Source organism: Triticum aestivum, chromosome 5D (assembly GCF_018294505.1).
Source record: "Triticum aestivum cultivar Chinese Spring chromosome 5D, IWGSC CS RefSeq v2.1, whole genome shotgun sequence".
Classification (NCBI taxonomy): Eukaryota; Viridiplantae; Streptophyta; class Magnoliopsida; order Poales; family Poaceae; genus Triticum; species Triticum aestivum.
In genome coordinates this window covers 425,577,443-425,595,087 of record NC_057808.1, presented here as the reverse complement: position 1 = coordinate 425,595,087, position 17,645 = coordinate 425,577,443, and the positions used below count along the sequence as shown (strand labels likewise).

The window sequence follows — 17,645 nt, the reverse complement described above, 5'->3', positions numbered from 1 at the left end:
AGGAATACTTAACTACAGATGTTGTGACGGTCAAGAGCATTCGCCAAGTTCTTCGATTGTATGACATGGCTAGCCAAGATGGATTTAATCCCGATATTCACTTTATCAAAAGGCTCTAATGGGTTGGTTCTAAATCTTGCAAGCTGGGAATCAGTGAGATGTGTAGGCATCTTTGTTGTACTTATTATTTGGATCTTATTTGTTGGTTCTGAATCTTGCAAGCTGGGAATCAATGAGATGTGTAGGCATCTTTGTTGTACTTATTATTTGATCTTATTTGTTGGTTCTGAATCTTGCAAGCTGGGAATCAATGAGATGTGTAGGCATCTTTGTTGTACTTATTATTTGGATCTTATTTGTTGGTTCTGAATCTTGCAAGATGGGAAACACGGCATGATGATGCAGAGGACAACAACCATAACAAACAGTTCAAACTTGGTAGTATTATCTTTGTGAAAGTGCGACAAATGTGCTGATCGTGAGCGTCCTGAGAATAATAATTCTAATTGTTGTGCATGTTGATCCTGTGGCACTGATAGAACGAGCGAATGCATTGCTTGTTTTAAGTATAAATTTCTATTAAAGCTAATTAAATTTAAGTAAAGTGACCACTAACTCCTGTTATTACAGTACCAATACAGACCCGCTCGTGAACCGACGTGTGGCCGAGGGTGCATCTTCTGCCAGGCGTACAGTGGACGAGGGAGGGGTAGTAACTGTTGTCGCCGGTACACACTCAGCTTACTGTTGAATCCAGTTCCCCAAGAGCTGAAAAACGAACTGCTGCCGCCGCCTACACACTCGTTCACTCGAAGAGACTCCAATGGCGATCCGAGGGGTGAGCCTGCTAGATATGGACTTCAGCAAGGAGTTCCCCTTTGAGTTTGCCGTTTAGTCCTATGGCTGCACCAAGTTGAATGTGATGTACACCAACGATACGGACTCGGTGAAGCTCTGCCTCGCCTCAGTCCTATGGCTGCACCAGGTTCTGGAGCATTCGCCCATTTCATCGGCAGCGCCGTCTGCACCTTCGCTACGGTGGAGAGAAGGAAGAACGCGACGATTCGGCCATATGGTGCAACAAGCTTGTTGGCATCCAGAAGCAATACAAGATCATCAGCAACGGGCAGGAGAAGGACTCCGTGGTTGACCTCGCTGAGACCATCATCGACCCCTGATACGCCAACATGAAAGAAGACGACCTGAACACGTGGGAGGTACCTCTGAATCTAGCCTACATAACCTACGCGGCCAAGGACGCATACGCATGCTATGACATGTACAGGCAGATCTTGGACATGAGGGCGTGTCTGCTTCCCGTAACCGACGAGTACACGGACAGCCGCAGCGTCATGATCAAGCGTGCCAGGAAGGTCTAGATGTTGTACTTTATCTGTTTATAAGCACCTTTATCATCTGAGTGTTTCATGCATTAGCCTATGTGTCGTAATTATCTGTTTTGTCTAAAATATTTCTTTTAAGAACCCATTAACCTGATTGCTTTTTTTAGTGGCTATTTGCTTATGTATGTAAACTAGTTCACTTGTCCGTAAAAAAAAACTAGTTCACTCGGCTGCCGTGCTTTGAATCTCCTTCCTCCCAACATATTCCCCTCCTCAGGTGGACCCAGCAGGTCTCTGAATTTTCTCCCACTTTCCTTTTCAATGTAAACTGAGTTTTCTCCCAGTACTTTCCCCTAGAACCAACTCAATTGTCCCACGTCTAGCCTAAAAAAAATAATACCCCACGTACTATTAACTCATCAAATTAAAATGATATTTTATTTCGTAAGTTGAAAGTTCTTATAAAATAATAATAATAATTGTTTATATATAACTTGGCAAGTTAACTCCTAGTGATTGCGTACATAAGCTTGCAAAGATTTTACTGACGTGCAATCATGAGTTTATGTTTTTATAACATTTCTCCGTCTATCCCAACATGATATTTTCACCCAGCCCAGCAAGTCCGCGGATTTCGAGAAAAATGCAAATGAGATTTAAACGGGCTGCATAGATGCTACATCATTGTTTCACCCAGCCCACCAAATGGACTAAAAAACAAATGGACTGGCTGACATGTGGGCCAGTAGGTCGAAGCCTAAGAAGGCGTTGGATTTACATCCAACGGCCGGCATTCTTCTTCAATCTCTCGTCTTCTTCCCCCAGCGCTGCCGGAACCGCCTGCTCCAACCTTCGGCGTCCAGCGGCGTTGTTTTGCGCTCCTCGGTGAAACGCTACCCCGCCGACGGCCATGCCATCCCTCCACTCCGCACCTCCTGTTATTCTCTGCCGAGTGTAGGCGCACCCCGCACCCGAACCAGTCAAGTTTCCCACTCCTCTCCGTCTGCGACTCCACTGCCGCGTCTTCCCCATCTCCGGGTCGTTCCAGTCTGGGGCCTCGCCGTCGTCCACCGCCTCGGTGCGCTCGGCGCGGCGTGCTCAACATACGAGAGTCATCGGAAGAGGACTGTACGTGGAGAGCCTGACGGCTGGGACCCACGAGGTCCATGGTCGCACGCAAGGAAAGTTCCTCCTTATTACGCACTGTACGTGCACTGTACGTGGGAAGGGATTCTGTATTTCGCGAAAAAAACGTTCCCCCCGCTGACAGGTCGGACCCACCAGCTATATCTTCGCACGCAAGGAAGTGTCTCCTTATTACGCAACAAAAAATGAATACCCCCTGCTAGCTGGGACCCACCATAGTGGGTGGCTGACTTGTGGGCCTACTAAGTTGACGAGGACGGAGGGCTTTGTCAACTTAGTCAATATGAACGATTCTAGCTCCAGTGACCGTACGATGTCCATCCAACGGCCATAGTGCTTCTTCAACCTCTGGTCTTCTTGCTCCAGCCGCCCAAAGCAGCGCCGGTCGTGCCGCATGCTCCTACCTCTCGTGGCCGGTTGTGATGCCGCGGAGGCCTCACCGCCCCCTACTACTCCCACCGCTGGCCCAGGGTATCCCTCTACTCACCCACACCCCCTGTTATTCTGCGGTGACGGCAGCCTCACGCCGCAGCCGAACCAGTGAACCCTCGTACTCCTCTCCGCGTGGGCATCCACTACCGCGTCTTCCCTGGCTCCGCGTCTTCCCCTTCCTAGGCCTCGCCGTCGTCCACCGCCTTGGTGCTCTCGGCGCGGCGTGGTCAATATGGTCAACGACCGACTTCCATCGGAAGAGTACTGTACGTGGAGAAGCTGACAGCTGGGTCCATGGCCACAGCCTAGTTTTTTGTGATTTGCCAAGTAAGTCGCTTTGTCAGGCCTGTTGGGCTACAAATCTTTCAAGACGAGGAGAGCTTCATTCGGCTGGCTGAGAAAATGGCCTATCAGTAATGAGAAATGGGCTGAACATTTTTAAAACACATCAAACCGGCAATTAGTTTCAAATATCTTTTTTCATTTCGAAATTTTAAATTACATTAATTTTTATGCGTGGAGAATTTGTTGGATTTTATATTGATATACATTTATTTTTAAAATCAGTTTGAATATGAGTCGAAATTTCGGGATTAAAAACAGTTCGGACCGCACCGAAATATGCAAAATTTCGTATAATTTTTTAACCGTGGCCACAATATGGGCTGTAATGCTAACAAAAAGAATATGGGCTCCAAAAAAAACCTTAAGAATTAGCAAATGGGCTGTAAATTATTAGAAATAATGGCAGATGGGTTGTATGCTGTTTTCCACAGATTTGAGGCTTTCCTAAAAAAAGGTTGACGCACAAGCAGTGACTGTTGGATGTCCATCGAACGACCGTCGTGCTTCTTCAATCTCTGCTCTTCCTGCTCCAGCCGCTCAAACAAGCGCCGGCGGGACTGCCTGCTCCCTCCTCCCCGCGGCCGGCTGTGCTGCCGCGCAGGCCTCACCGCCCCACCATACTCCCATCGCTGGCCTAGCCATCCCTCTACTCACCCACACCTGCTGTTATTCTCCGGCGACGGCAGATGAACCAGTAAACCCTTGTACAGTCGTACTCCCCTCCGCGTGGGAAACAACTGTCGAGTCTTCCCTGCCTCTGTGTCGTTCCCTTCCTAGGCCTCGCTGTCGTCCACTGCCCTGGTGCTCTCGGCGCGGCCTGGTCAACGTGGTCAACGACCGACATGCATCTGAAGTGGACTGTACGTGAAGAGGCCGACAGCTGGGTCCACGGCCGCACGCAAGGAAATGCCTCCTTATTACGCGCAAAATAATGATTCCTCCACCTGACATCAGGGAACCACCGAAAGGGCCTCTGTATTTCGTGAAAAAAACGTTACCGCCGCTGACAGCTCGGACCCACCAGCTATATCTTCGCACGCAAGGAAGTGCCTCCTTATTACGCACAAAAAAATGAATACTCCCCCTGTTAGCTGGGACCCAGTATAGTGGCAGGCTGACTTGCGGGCCTACTAAGTTGACGGGGACGGAGGGCTTTGTCAACTTAGTCAATATGAACGATTCTAGCTCCAGTGACCGTACGATGTCCATCCAACGGCCGTAGTGCTTCTTCAACCTCTGGTCTTCTTGCTCCAGCCGCTCAAAGCAGCGCTGGTCGTGCCGCGTGCTCCTGCCTCTCGTGGCCGGCTGTGATGCCGTGGAGGCCTCACCTGTTGGGGAACGTAGTAATTTCAAAAAAATTCCTACGCACACGCGAGATCATGGTGATGCATAGCAACGAGAGGGGAGAGTGTTGTCCACGTACCCTCGTAGACCGAAAGCGGAAGCGTTAACACAACGCGGTTGATGTAGTCGTACGTCTTCACGATCCGACCGATCAAGTACCGAACGCACGGCACCTCCGAGTTCAGCACATGTTCAGCTCGATGACGTCCCTCGAACTCCGATCCAGCCGAGTGCTGAGGGAGAGTTTCGTCAGCACGACGGCATGGTGACGATGATGATGTTCTACCGACGCAGGGCTTCGCCTAAGCACCGCTACGATATTATCGAGGTGTAATATGGTGGAGGGGGGCACCGCACACGGCTAAGAGATCAATAGATCAATTGTTGTGTCTATGGGGTGCCCCCCTGCCCCCGTATATAAAGGAGCAAGGGGGGAGGCGGCCGGCCTAGGAGGAGGGCGCGCCAAGGGGGGAGTCCTACTCCCACCGGGAGTAGGACTCCTCCTTTCCTTGTTGGAGTAGGAGAAGGGAAGGGAGAAGGAGAAGGAAGGAAGGGGGCGCTCCCCCTCCCTAGTACAATTCGGACTAGTCCATGGGGAGGGGTGCGGCCACCCTTTGGGGCCTTTCTCTCCTTTCCCGTACGGCCCATTAAGGCCCAATACGAATTCCCGTAACTCTCCGGTACTCCGAAAAATACCCGAATCACTCGGAACCTTTCCGATGTCCGAATATAGTCGTCCAATATATCGATCTTTACGTATCGACCATTTCGAGACTCCTCGTCATGTCCCCGATCTCATCTGGGACTCCGAACTCCTTCGGTACATCAAAACTCATAAACTCATAATAAAACCGTCATCGTAACGTTAAGCGTGCGGACCCTACGGGTTCGAGAACTATGTAGACATGACCGAGACACGTCTCCGGTCAATAACCAATAGCGGGACCTGGATGCCCATATTGGCTCCCACATATTCTACGAAGATCTTTATCGGTCAAACCGCATAACAACATACGTTGTTCCCTTTGTCATCGGTATGTTACTTGCCCGAGATCCGATCGTCGGTATCTTAATACCTAGTTCAATCTCGTTACCGGCAAGTCTCTTTACTTGTTCCGTAATACATCATCTCGCAACAAACTCATTGGTTGCAATGCTTGCAAGGCTTAAGTGATGTGCATTACCGAGAGGGCCCAGAGATACCTCTCCGACAATCGGAGTGACAAATCCTAATCTCGAAATACGCCAACCCAACAAGTACCTTCGGAGACACCTGTAGAGCACCTTTATAATCACCCAGTTACGTTGTGACGTTTGGTAGCACACAAAGTGTTCCTCCAGTAAACGGGAGTTGCATAATCTCATAGTCATAGGAACATGTATAAGTCATGAAGAAAGCAATAGCAACATACTAAACGATCGAGTGCTAAGCTAACGGAATGGGTCAAGTCAATCACATCATTCTCCTATTGATGTGATCCCGTTAATCAAATGACAACTCATGTCTATGGCTAGGAAACATAATCATCTTTGATCAACGAGCTAGTCAAGTAGAGGCATACTAGTGACACTCTGTTTGTCTATGTATTCACACATGTATCAAGTTTCCGGTTAATACAATTCTAGCATGAATAATAAACATTTATCTGAACTATTAATAAAGATGGGGATCCAAAAGGAGTCTTGGTCTGGTCGTTGTACACAAACTAAGTACACGAAGTTGCAATGGCTAACTTTTAACTAAACAAATCCCAAGCAAAAAGCTACTAGATTGATCTACTTATATAGGAGCAAGGGGTGGCGGCCAAGGAGGTGGGAGGATGTCCCAAGGAAGCCTAAAACTAACCCTAGGTCGTACAAGGCCAATGGGCCCAAGTGGAAGTGATGCAACACCTTTGGACTTGTAGTTTGACTCGGATTCTGGTGCAGCATCAGATTGTTTCATCAATATCTCAATGCTCTGGACGAATTTGAAGGTGAATCCAATTGGGTTGGAAAGAGCACGAAATCTACTTTTCAAAAAAAATCACCCAATTCGGAGTTCGGATGAAAGAGTTCTTGGCATTTTAAGTCAGATATGTCTGTGTAGTCCGAATATGAGTCTAGAATGTGAGAGACTTGGACTCTATCTTCTGTTGGCCCAAAAGTAACGTGAGAGGACTTTTTGAACAGCACATAAACTTCTCTTTTTCCCTTATCTTCATATGGGGATTGTAGAATGTCCCATACACCTGCAATTAGACATGGTACAAAAGCCTGTGAAGTATTTTTGTCATGGATAACATAAATAAATTATTGCATAGTTTGCATTAGAAATCACCTCACAAATATGCATCTTTGCAATAATTTTGGTCGTATCCAAGGTAGCCATGTTCTCATCATGAAGACAAATAAATTAAGGGACTAATGTGTTTGTGACTATACACAGGTGTTATAGTCCCTGAAGATTTGGTTTAACCAAAGAAAGACGACCCCTAAAAGGTATTTCTTCAAGTGAAGAAATTGGTACAGCCTGTGACGAAATTGGTGTGAAGACTTTGAAGCCTGAAGACTTTGTTTTCATAGTTTCTTTCTTCTTATTTGAGTCATAGGAAAAAATGTATTGCTAAAGGGGGTCTAGATGAAACATATATCATATTTCCAATGTGATGTTCAAACCTATACACACTCTAGCTGCTTCAAGTGAAGCCTTTGGAAACCTCAATACAGTTGACGAATTTGCTAAGCGACAGTGACGCAGTTCATCTGGTCACTGACGAATTTGGTCAGTCTGAGGAGTTAGGATTTTGCTAGTGCGATCTGCCTATCGTGAGGAAATTGAGTGTCCCGACGAAATTGAGAGTTCAATTTTTCGACCATTGATGCGTCATGTGCCAGCTGTCGAGAGGATCCTTATCCTGACAACGGTCATGTCCGAAGGGGCATTTATGAAATATTATATCGGGTTGCCTATAGTCGCCCTCTACAACCACTTGTTGGTTGGCTGCTCTAGAGAGAATTTGACACTTGTCATTTGAGAGCAACCATTCCTCTAACAAATTTAACATAAACCCAAGTGAGGAAAAACCCAACCAGAGCCAAAGTGATTGAGCATCACTGAAGAGAATGATCTGTGTGATCCGACGCCTGTTACCTTTGAAGACTGTCATTCTTCTAGACGGTTAGGCGTCATGTTCTGAGCACCCAAGAGTAATTGTGATGTGCCAGTGAACAAGTCTGTGAAGGTTTTGGAAGTCTATGTTGAAGACTTACCACGAGTGATTGGGCAAGGTCTGTTGTGACCTCGGCTCAAGAGGAATACAGTGAAGACTAAGTATCTTCTGAGTTCATCTCAACTGCCTCAACTAAACGTACAATTGACACGGCAACTGGAACGGCAACTGGAACTGGTCGACGAAATTGATGTGTCTTCACCGAGCCTACCTGGTTTCCAATTCCTCACCTTTACCTTTAAGTTATTCGCTGTTGAAGTATTTGTGATCTACCTTCTGAAAAATTTGAACTGAAGACTTTCATCATGTTGTTTTTCATTTCTTCAGTTCGTCTTCCTCATGCGTGTATGCTTGTCTGATTACATGTTCTTCACTTGTATGTATCTTGTATGCATGCTCTCTATTTCTGTGATGAATTACTTTCATTCTCGTTTCTATTTCTTCACTCTAATCTTCGTCAAATTCATCAGTTTGACAAATTTCTAAAAATCTCCCATTCACCCCCCCCCCCCCTCTCTGGGAATAAACCTGTGCTTTCACGGTGACGTGTTCGTGTGTGAACACGAATGTAGGTAGTTCATTTTGTCTCTTGTTTGTAGCCACTCTGATCTGCCACTCACACACCCTCCGAAAAAATTAGCTATCTGTAGCATGTCGGTATCAAACATCGACACTAGGTTTACCAAGGGAAGCCAACTATACAATGAAATGTTTTAATTTTTCCTCTGCACTACTATCATCTAAACTATCACCGACAGACATATGCTCTTGCACAATAAAGAAATGACATATTCGAGGAAAAGAAAATTCAAGAGATATATATAATTGCATTTCACCTAGAAACATGAAACGGATAAAACTAAAATCCTTCTTACAATGACGATAAACTGTAGTAAAAACATGGCATTGGTCCGGTGATCATTTATTTTAAATAAAACTCTAGCAAAGTAAAGGCACATCTAAGATTTATTCTTCATGTCGAAAGATATTCGTCGACCGGCGGGATCCATCTCCTTAGCTAGTTCCACCCATCTGGCAGCGCCCGGTTGCCACCACCTCACCGCCCACGACCACGAGAAGCTGGAACAAAACCAGAAAGCAAAAATGTTGAGTTCAACATGGATCACACTTGCATCTGAGCAAAGGAGGGACATGATGGATGAAGTAGGGTGTGGTTACCTGCAAGGATGTCAGCGCGGGCTCTTCTCCCATCCTCCAAGACCCTAACCATCCTATTCAGGCGCCGCAATATGGCCTCATTTCTCACCGCCACCGCCGCTCGGTTGTCCTCACGTGTCATGCCTGCGCCTGATGACTCCATCATTTGCCTTGTGCCAGCGCTGAGGCGTGACACGTATCCGGGGACTGCAAGAAGTGTATGCCTAAAGACACCTATGTCGAAGCAAATTAGCTCTGTGCGATGCACGAATCCGGTGCCTGTAAGAAGCACACGCCTATGGAGGCTATGAACCTCGAAGCCCATCATCTCCATGCGCAGCGCGGGTCTGGTACTTGCAAGAAGAGAATGCCCATGGAGGCGAGTGTCGTCAAAGCCAGTCGTGTGTTGCACAGATCCTGTGCCTACAAGAAGCGAACGCTCATGATGGAGACCGTCGTCGAAGCCCAGTGGATCCATGCCTTGCACAGATCCGGTGCCTGGGAGAAAGGCAAGCTCCCCGACACGGCGGGTCGGCTCTCTCCGTTGCATGATACTGGTGCCTGCTTCTCGTGCAAGCATTTCGCGCCGACCGGAGTCTACGCTGTTAAGCAGGAAGACACTCTGTGCTCGGGTTGATTCTGATGCTCCTAGTGCCGACGAAGCGTTGACAACCCCGGAAGCCGTCGGGGTCAGACCACCAAGGAACTGCGCAGGCACCACCTGTCGCGGCGGCGCGAGAAACTGCGAATAGAAGTGGTTGCCCCTGTTCGGTGCCATGGAGCGTGGCTCCGACGACTGGAAGGTGAAATGGTCGGTGCTCCGAGCTTGCATAAGCGATGACGGCAAAACACCGTCCCTTCCAGTGGCGTGGTACCTCGATCCTTGCCCTTGCACCACGCGTGGTGGCGTGGGAAAAGGCAGTCCACGACCCACGCCATTGTTGCTCCCCGCAGACACGGTACGGTTGGCAAGGAGATTGTTGAACTGGGGGCTCCGGGCAGGGGAGACGCTGGCGGTCGAAGGACCAAAGCGTGGTGCACCACCTCTGAAAGGCCCCAGATGCTCATACGATGCCCTCAGAGGGGCTTGCACTCTGCCGATAGCCGAAGAAGCGGTGAGGAGGTAGCCAAGGGGGTTGCTTCGCTCGGCCTGATTTTCGCTAACGCCTCCGGTGCTTGATTGGCCTCCAGGCTGTTCCATGTCCTCGTTGGGGTTATTTTTTCTTTCAGACTACTGAAAGGAAACAAAAACATAATTAGCTGTATGAACTTTGCACGGACCATAAATATCACGAGAACGGCGGGAATCTACAAACCCAAGATACCTGGCTCGTTTGCAAGAGAGAAAAAGCGAGAAAACTGAGTTGTGAGAAACTCCGAGGCTGGTAGTTTCTTTTTTCTTTTTTCACGAGACTGAGTTGTGAGATTAAACTTGTGCCGATGTGGGGCTCTGATTAGAAGGAACTCGCCGGTATTTATACAATCGCCGAGGACCTTATTTAAGGAACAAAATAAATGCGTACTTATCAAAATAAATCTGCATTTATTCACTTCTAATAAATTAGATATCAAAATAAATCTGCAATTATTCACATCTAAATAATGCACGACCAATCATAATTGATTGCCTATAATTGTGAATATTCGGAATACTCATCAATTCTGATGTGATGACGAGCGCTTAAATGGGAATATATAAATTCCAGCACACCCATACTGCATATCTAGCTCCAGATATAAATCTCTAAATCCCAATGCATTAATGCGATACTCATAATATACACTGAGAAAAGAAAAAATTGATCGACGGTAGTAACACAGTTAGTGTACAAGAGTAAGAGAACGCGGAGCATCAGCGGCAAGGCATAAAAAAAATGCTCCATGTCCCTGGTCCCCTTGCAAGTTTGTACTGTAGAAATTCTGCTGCCTTGCTTTGGTTTAAACATCAGGGATACTAGAATGATGCCACTACATACTCGATACTCCTACCAAGTGCCAACAACTGGTGTTTTTCTTTTCTTTTCTGAAGATGAAGTTGGTTTACCAACGACTGTTGGTCATGCCTGCTTGCTTGCTGAGGTAGAAACTTCTGCGCTACACATAGGGCATACCTGCACATAGTCAACTACATCTTGTCAAAATTTAAAATCTAAGAGAGCTGCAAATCTATATCTACTGTCTTGTAAATTCGAGTTGGTTGTGGTGGTGGTGAGTTCACCCCTACTCCCTCATCCACCCAGGATCCATCGGGTTTCTAACACACACAAAATGCAATAGCGGAGTCTCCAACCCCACTGGACAAGCCCTATTTTGGTTTGTGAAAGAAAATCATAATAAAGCAAATAATGCAATTGCGGAGTCTCGAACCCCTCACTTGCCGCTATACAAAGCTCAATCAAACCAGCAAGTCACCACATCACTCGTGTTTTGGATGGGAAAGTATTCGATTCATACATGGCAGTACGCATTTTCTTTTACCACTAAACAACCCAGCCAGTCAATCTGACTCTCTGCCAATGAATGTTTTCCCAGTCACCCCTCCTCCCCAATCCCCGTCCTCCAGCCGCCACTCCTAACTTCCAAATATCAAAATCCAGCCCAGACACGTGCCATTCGTTAAACTGCTATGGTGTTCTTACCCTTTTATGGTTATATGGTGTATTACCTTTTTATGATGCCAAGTAACAAGTGCATTGGTTGTTGTACACTACTCATCAAATACAACTGCAATCAGTTTTGTGGTTCATGCTAGTGTGTATATAATCCTCAGCTAACATGGGATCAACAAGATACAATCTACTGGTAGAGGACTCTGGCATGGAGCCACGGTGTATAGAGCTTATCAGGGCAACGCAATCGTTTAGACATCCTACATGACAACAACTTGAATTACCTCTCTAATTAACACACACAAAAATCATGGTGTTAATATTACTGAACAAATGTTTTTTAGCAGAAGCAAATATAAAGGCGATGCTCTTTCTACAAGCAGAAACATGATGAATGCTTTACCAGAGGAGAATTTATTTGTACAGATCATATTCTTGTCAAGCAACTGTTATATAGGAAGAATTTAACAAGCATAGTAACCCTTGAATTATAGCCGGCAAACTTCGGATAAGGTGCATTTCTTACTCAGAAAAAAAGAAGGCCTTAGGGTGCCCGGAGGTTGCTAAGACAAGAAAAACATTTTCGTTCATTCATGTGTTAACAAAAATATTTCAAGTTTAAGATTCACCGTAGACATAGATGTAAATAAAACATAATATGGTACAGAAACCATGCAAATGCAACTCAGCCAATTAAGTAAAGATACATCTAAGAATTTATTTATTTTCAAAATAATCTGAGAATTGTTAACTTCCTGCAAAGTTGCCACCAACAGAAGAATGAAAGGAGAAGATTCATCTTCTTAGCTACTCAGACCGCTCGGGGTTGCCACTAGCTGGACCCCCACGAGCAACTGCACTAGTAGACACAAATGACAGCGAAAATGTTCAGGTGTTAGCTCCTAAGTATCAAATGTACGTTCAACTTGAATTACATCTGAGCATCAAACACAAGCGCTATGGATGGAGAACACGATGGCTGCCTGCGAGGGTGTCTGCGCTGACTCTTGCAGCGACCTCTGTGATCCTGGTTATCCACATCATATCATCATCGTGCGACTTGCACATGGGCCTTGTCCGCCACCACCGGTCAGCCCTGCCAAACGTTGTGCATATGTTCGACACCTCCCCGATGCATATTGTGCCACAGCCGCCCAACATTTCCATCATGAACAGTCGGCCTCAACAATGGCACATTGCACATGGTGGAAATGTTGGGTGGTCATGGCACAATATCCATTGGGGAGGTGTCAACCACAGGCACAACGAGTGGCGGCAGCCATGCTGGCGGCGAAAAAGCCCAACGGCATTGCATGAATAGGATGGCCAGAATCAGGGGGTATGCGGTCAGAGACCGCACAAACAATCTCACAGGTAACCACCGTGTACTTTATCCATTGTGTCTCTGCCCTACTCATATGCAGTGTCTATATAAGCTAAACGTGCATTTGACGCTGAGCCAACACATGAACATTTCCTCTTTCAGATTTAGGTCTACGGGTACAGTTGCTCATGGGGACCCTACTTGTAGCAAGCCCGAGAGGTCCGAACTAGCTAAGAAGATGGATTTTATCTTTTTCATTCCAGTGGGCGTCTATCTTCTACTCCCTCCGTCCCAAAATAAGTGTCGCTGAGACGGAGGGAGTATTATTGATAACTTGGCATGAAGATGAATAATACTTAGATTATTTTGAAAATAAATAAAATTTTATATGTATCTTTACTCAATTGTTATAGGGTTGTAGCTGTATTTGCATGGTTCCTGAACTTAAATAGTGTTTTATTTATATCGATATGTACGCCGAATCTTATAGTTGATATATTTGTATCAAGACATGAATGATGAAAACATTTGTATTGCTTTAGCAACCTCCCTGCACAGTAAGGCCTGCCCTTTTTGTAGTAAGGGATACAACTTATCCGAAACTGGCTGGCTACAATTCAAAGGGTCATATATAAGAATTTCTCAACAAGAATGTCCTTTTAGGAAATGAATTCTAGTTTGGTAAACCATTTATGCCTCATTATTTCCTGCTTTATAGGTCCACCTAGCTATTGTGTCAGCCAACTAAGCTATTGGATTTATAATCCATGCCGACTGTCCAGGTATTGGAACAGCCTTCACTACCTGGCGCATGAAGACTGTCCAGGTATTTCATTGACCCAGGGGAGACTGGAAAAAACTCCATAGTACACAAGTTCAATTTTATACTTGAAGGCCAAAAGCTTTATTTTATTACTCCACTCATATAAGTCAAGATGTAAATTGAGTTGAGGTCTAATGGTAAATACATTAAAGATTACCGTTTCCGGTGCATAACTGAGAGTTGGTAATTAGCAACATTCTGAGTGTCTATCTACACCATTATAGACCGGTTACGAATCCCATAGGCGAGTTGTGGACAGTGATGTTATTCAAGATACTGAAGCCCAAACAAAGGAAGAAAATGCTCAGAGGCACAACAAAGCAGTCAGCCCTTCCTTATTTCTTTCACCATGCTATCTTCATTTAACCAAAGCGAGACAAGATAACTGCTTAAGAACTCTTGTGTAGCCAAAATGGATGTACTACTAACAATTATTACGACATACCTCTTCCAATAGCACCCACTACTTATGATATTCTACTTGACTTGCAAAAGGGGTATATGAAACTAGCTTTACTAAAAGGGATATATGAAACTAAATCATAACTATTGATCATACAATCCTCTAGAAAGATATATGTGCACAGAAGTGCATTTCAGACAACCGGTATAAGGCTAAAGCAAGTCATAGCTGTATAATAACTAGAGTAATAAGCATAGACATATGGTGTATAGTAGAGGTACAAAGGAACCCTAAATTTTCTGTTCAGGTGTGATTGCCTGATATGCTTCATACCAGAAAACGTAGGCAATCCTCATCTATGGGAAGTACATGTTCTAACAATAACCAAGTCGAAAGCAGCATTGTACCTTATTTATTTGAAGCCACTGATTAATGCAGTCAGGATGGTATGAATGATTGCAGGGAAGTGCAACCAAAGATTCACCTTCCTCAAATTCCACACGACAAATTACACATCTACCAACAATAATTACACGTCAGCATGCCACTTTAATAACATATATATTACTGGAAGGCTATGAAACTTAAAAGTATTTGAACGTACTGTTCTGTGTTGCCATCTTGCATATCTTTTGTCTTGTAAGTTACTGAAGGTAAGGAAGCAAGTGTATCAGCAGAGAGACCTCTACTTTCTGTGCCAACTACTTCACCCAATGCAACTAACTCCTGAAACCATGGCTAGAACCATTAGCATTGCATCTTGGAACTTTAGATGCAGGCCCAGGCAGCAAAGGGAATAAACAAAAACAACTTACCTCATAAGAGTACTCATCTGGATCAACCTCTTGCCATGAATCCTGTGTTTTTTCAATAACACATGCAAATTTGTAAATAGTCAGTTACTCTGTTCAAATTCGGCTGGTTTCAACAAGTATGAAAAAAAAACACAATCCCACAATTTGAACGAACACAAAGTTCTCCGCATAGAAATTAGAGGAATTGGAGGTGCTTGCCATAATCCTCTGAGAAAATATAGCAGGAGGTAAATTTACCGCTTATAGAATACTACTAGACGCACATGCACGCTTTGCAGCGCCTTTTTTGCTAGAGGGATTCTTTTTTTGCACTTCTACATGTCAAACCTGAGGTTAGAACACGACCAGCCCAGGACGCACCCAGTAGATGAACAAATGCCTCTCCCGAGCGAGCAAAAGAGGAGAGGCAGCATCGACAAACGGAATGCCGTAGCACTCCCTTCAACAACCAAGAAACTCTAAATCCCTCCAGCACAATCACATCTCTAGCAAAGAGTGGTATGCAACAACGCTGCCTACTTCACATAGGCATCTGGCTTTGGTTACTACTCCCTTCGTTCCAAAATAAGTGTCGTGGTATATCAGAGAATAATTTAGCTCTGGCAAGGAATTATATCACTGCATCAATGAAAATAAGCAAGTACTACTACACTGTGTGTCACACGCATTATCAAAATAAGCATCGCTATCGGTACATGATCATTTTATCAAAACTGGTGCTCCCAACCTCCAACTTCTGCATACAAAATTTAAATCCATCCAAGACAAGGAAACATAAATCAGTACCTGCGCGTCGTTTATCTGATCCTCGACATGCTCCACCGCCCGCCCTACAAAGGAAAAGCAGAACTGTACATCAGCAACCCGCGCCAACTGTGAAGTGACCCGAAAAGAATAATCCAAACTCACAATCGCTGATCCCAGCGAGAGCCATAAGCCGCGCGGCAACCTCACGCTCCTCAGCGTCCTGAAGCGCCCGCGCATAAGCCTCGTCGTCCTCGTACTCTGCCGGGTCTAGATCCACATCCTCCACCTCCTCGTCCTCATCGAACCCCTCCTCCTCGTACTCGCTCTCTTCAGAACCGTCACCCTCGCCTTCATCCTCGCCCTCACCCTCACCCTTGCCCTCGCCATCAGCCTCGAGATCATCGTCCCCATCGCCCTCGCCACCGCCTGGGTGCTCGTGGTGGTGGACGCGGAGGTGGTTCTCGAGCTCCTCCTCGTAGTCCTCCTCGGCATCCTCGTCGTACTCGTAGCTCCCGGCCTCCGAGCTCCCGTAGTCGCTGCCCTCGCCGCCGCCGCCGCCGACTCCGTTCATCCGGAGCATCATATACGCCCGTTCCTGCAACCGATCCAAACGGGATGTTAGTCGCGCGCCTCGGAACCCTAGGTACGGGGAGGGGACGGCCCGGGCCGCTAGATCTCGCCACTTACCTGCTCCTGGAGGACGCGCGCCAGGGCTAGGTCGGCGTCGACCTGGCTGAGGGCCGTGAACGGGCGCCGCGCCTCGTCCTCGGCCAAGGCCGCCGCCGCCGCCGCAGCAGCAGCAGCAGCCGCGGCGGCATCGCGCCCTCCTCCGGGAGCAGCGAGCGGCGGCGGCTGATCCGGGATAGGGTTGTGGTCGGCGCCGGGCCTCTCGCCGCCGCCGTCGCTCCCCTTGGAATCCTCCATGGGCTGGGGACGATTAGACGAAGGGTGCGGGATGGAAGGGATTAGTCGGGCTAACCCCAGCGGGGGTCTGGTAAAAATAATGGATCGGAAAAAAAAAACATACCCGACGTGATCTGCCACCACGTGTTCGGATTCAGCGTTCGACGGCGCACTCGTAGCTCGCGTGCCACAAGGGCTTCCGACTCGGCTGCGAGCCGCTCGATAGCTATCGGATGGCAACCTGGCCGAACGATCTCCCAAGTCCCAACTGCCGTGTCGACGAGCAGACTGGCGGCGCTCGAAGCAGGAGAAAACCAATTTTTTTCGAAAAGATCAGATCTATTATAAAAGATCATCGAAAGTATATGAAGTATTTTAAATATAATAAAATTTGTATCAAGATTTCGAGACCCTCGAAGGACACTATTGCCGTCAAAACGAGTCGTCGACGCGCCGCTGTCGCTGCTCCTTTACCAGAGAAGAAGGAATCGCTTGACTCAGAAATCCAGCAAAAACAATCTTTGATCGGCAGATAATTAAACTGGGAGAAGGTTTATAGCACCCAGCAACGGTGTGCTCACTATATGGTTGTTATCGTTGCGTACTTGCCTCGATTCCTAATTATCTTCGTGTAAGGTTATTGACGGAGCCAACTTAGTCATAGAGCTCGGGCATGAGCACAAGGGCACCCGGCGACGGTCATTTGCCCATAACAAATGATAAGCACTTCATCATTTCTTATGTAATTTCAATGGTGGCTCATGTGCGATGACTTCGTCATTGTAAAGTTAAGCAATCATACCAAGAAAAGCTCTCATTGTTTCTCTAAAATAATTTTGTACTCAACTTAGCTTGTGTTGAATGAGCAGATTCGAAGAAACTGGGATTGGGTCTCTCACTTCATGTGCCCCCTCCCCTCCCATTCATGCAGCGGTCCACCTCCCGTATGTGTCTTAGGGGCAAAACAAGGTAGGTTACATCGAATGTAGAGATCTGGAGGTGTAGCGGTATTAATTTGCATGCATGTGACTGGGCCTCGCA

The 17,645-nt window shown here is 46.5% G+C and overlaps 2 protein-coding genes across 2 annotated transcripts; both read right to left on the bottom strand.

Annotated features, from left to right (window-relative positions):
• Positions 1-8,620: 8,620 nt before the first annotated feature.
• LOC123122349 (uncharacterized) lies at positions 8,621-10,464 on the bottom strand. The gene is made up of 3 exons (XM_044542537.1): positions 10,306-10,464; positions 9,002-10,214; positions 8,621-8,902 (listed from the first exon to the last, which is right to left on the bottom strand). The coding sequence occupies exons 2-3, from the start codon at positions 10,179-10,181 to the stop codon at positions 8,880-8,882; spliced, it is 1,203 nt and encodes a 400-aa protein (XP_044398472.1). The 5' UTR covers positions 10,182-10,214; positions 10,306-10,464; the 3' UTR covers positions 8,621-8,879.
• A 525-nt stretch (positions 10,465-10,989) lies between these two features.
• LOC123122350 (E3 ubiquitin ligase BIG BROTHER-related) lies at positions 10,990-16,687 on the bottom strand. The gene is made up of 7 exons (XM_044542538.1): positions 16,389-16,687; positions 15,864-16,296; positions 15,741-15,784; positions 14,955-14,996; positions 14,744-14,865; positions 14,547-14,655; positions 10,990-11,091 (listed from the first exon to the last, which is right to left on the bottom strand). Exons 1-7 carry the CDS (start codon positions 16,623-16,625, stop codon positions 11,038-11,040), a joined length of 1,041 nt encoding a protein of 346 aa, XP_044398473.1. The 5' UTR covers positions 16,626-16,687; the 3' UTR covers positions 10,990-11,037.
• Positions 16,688-17,645: the final 958 nt, after the last annotated feature.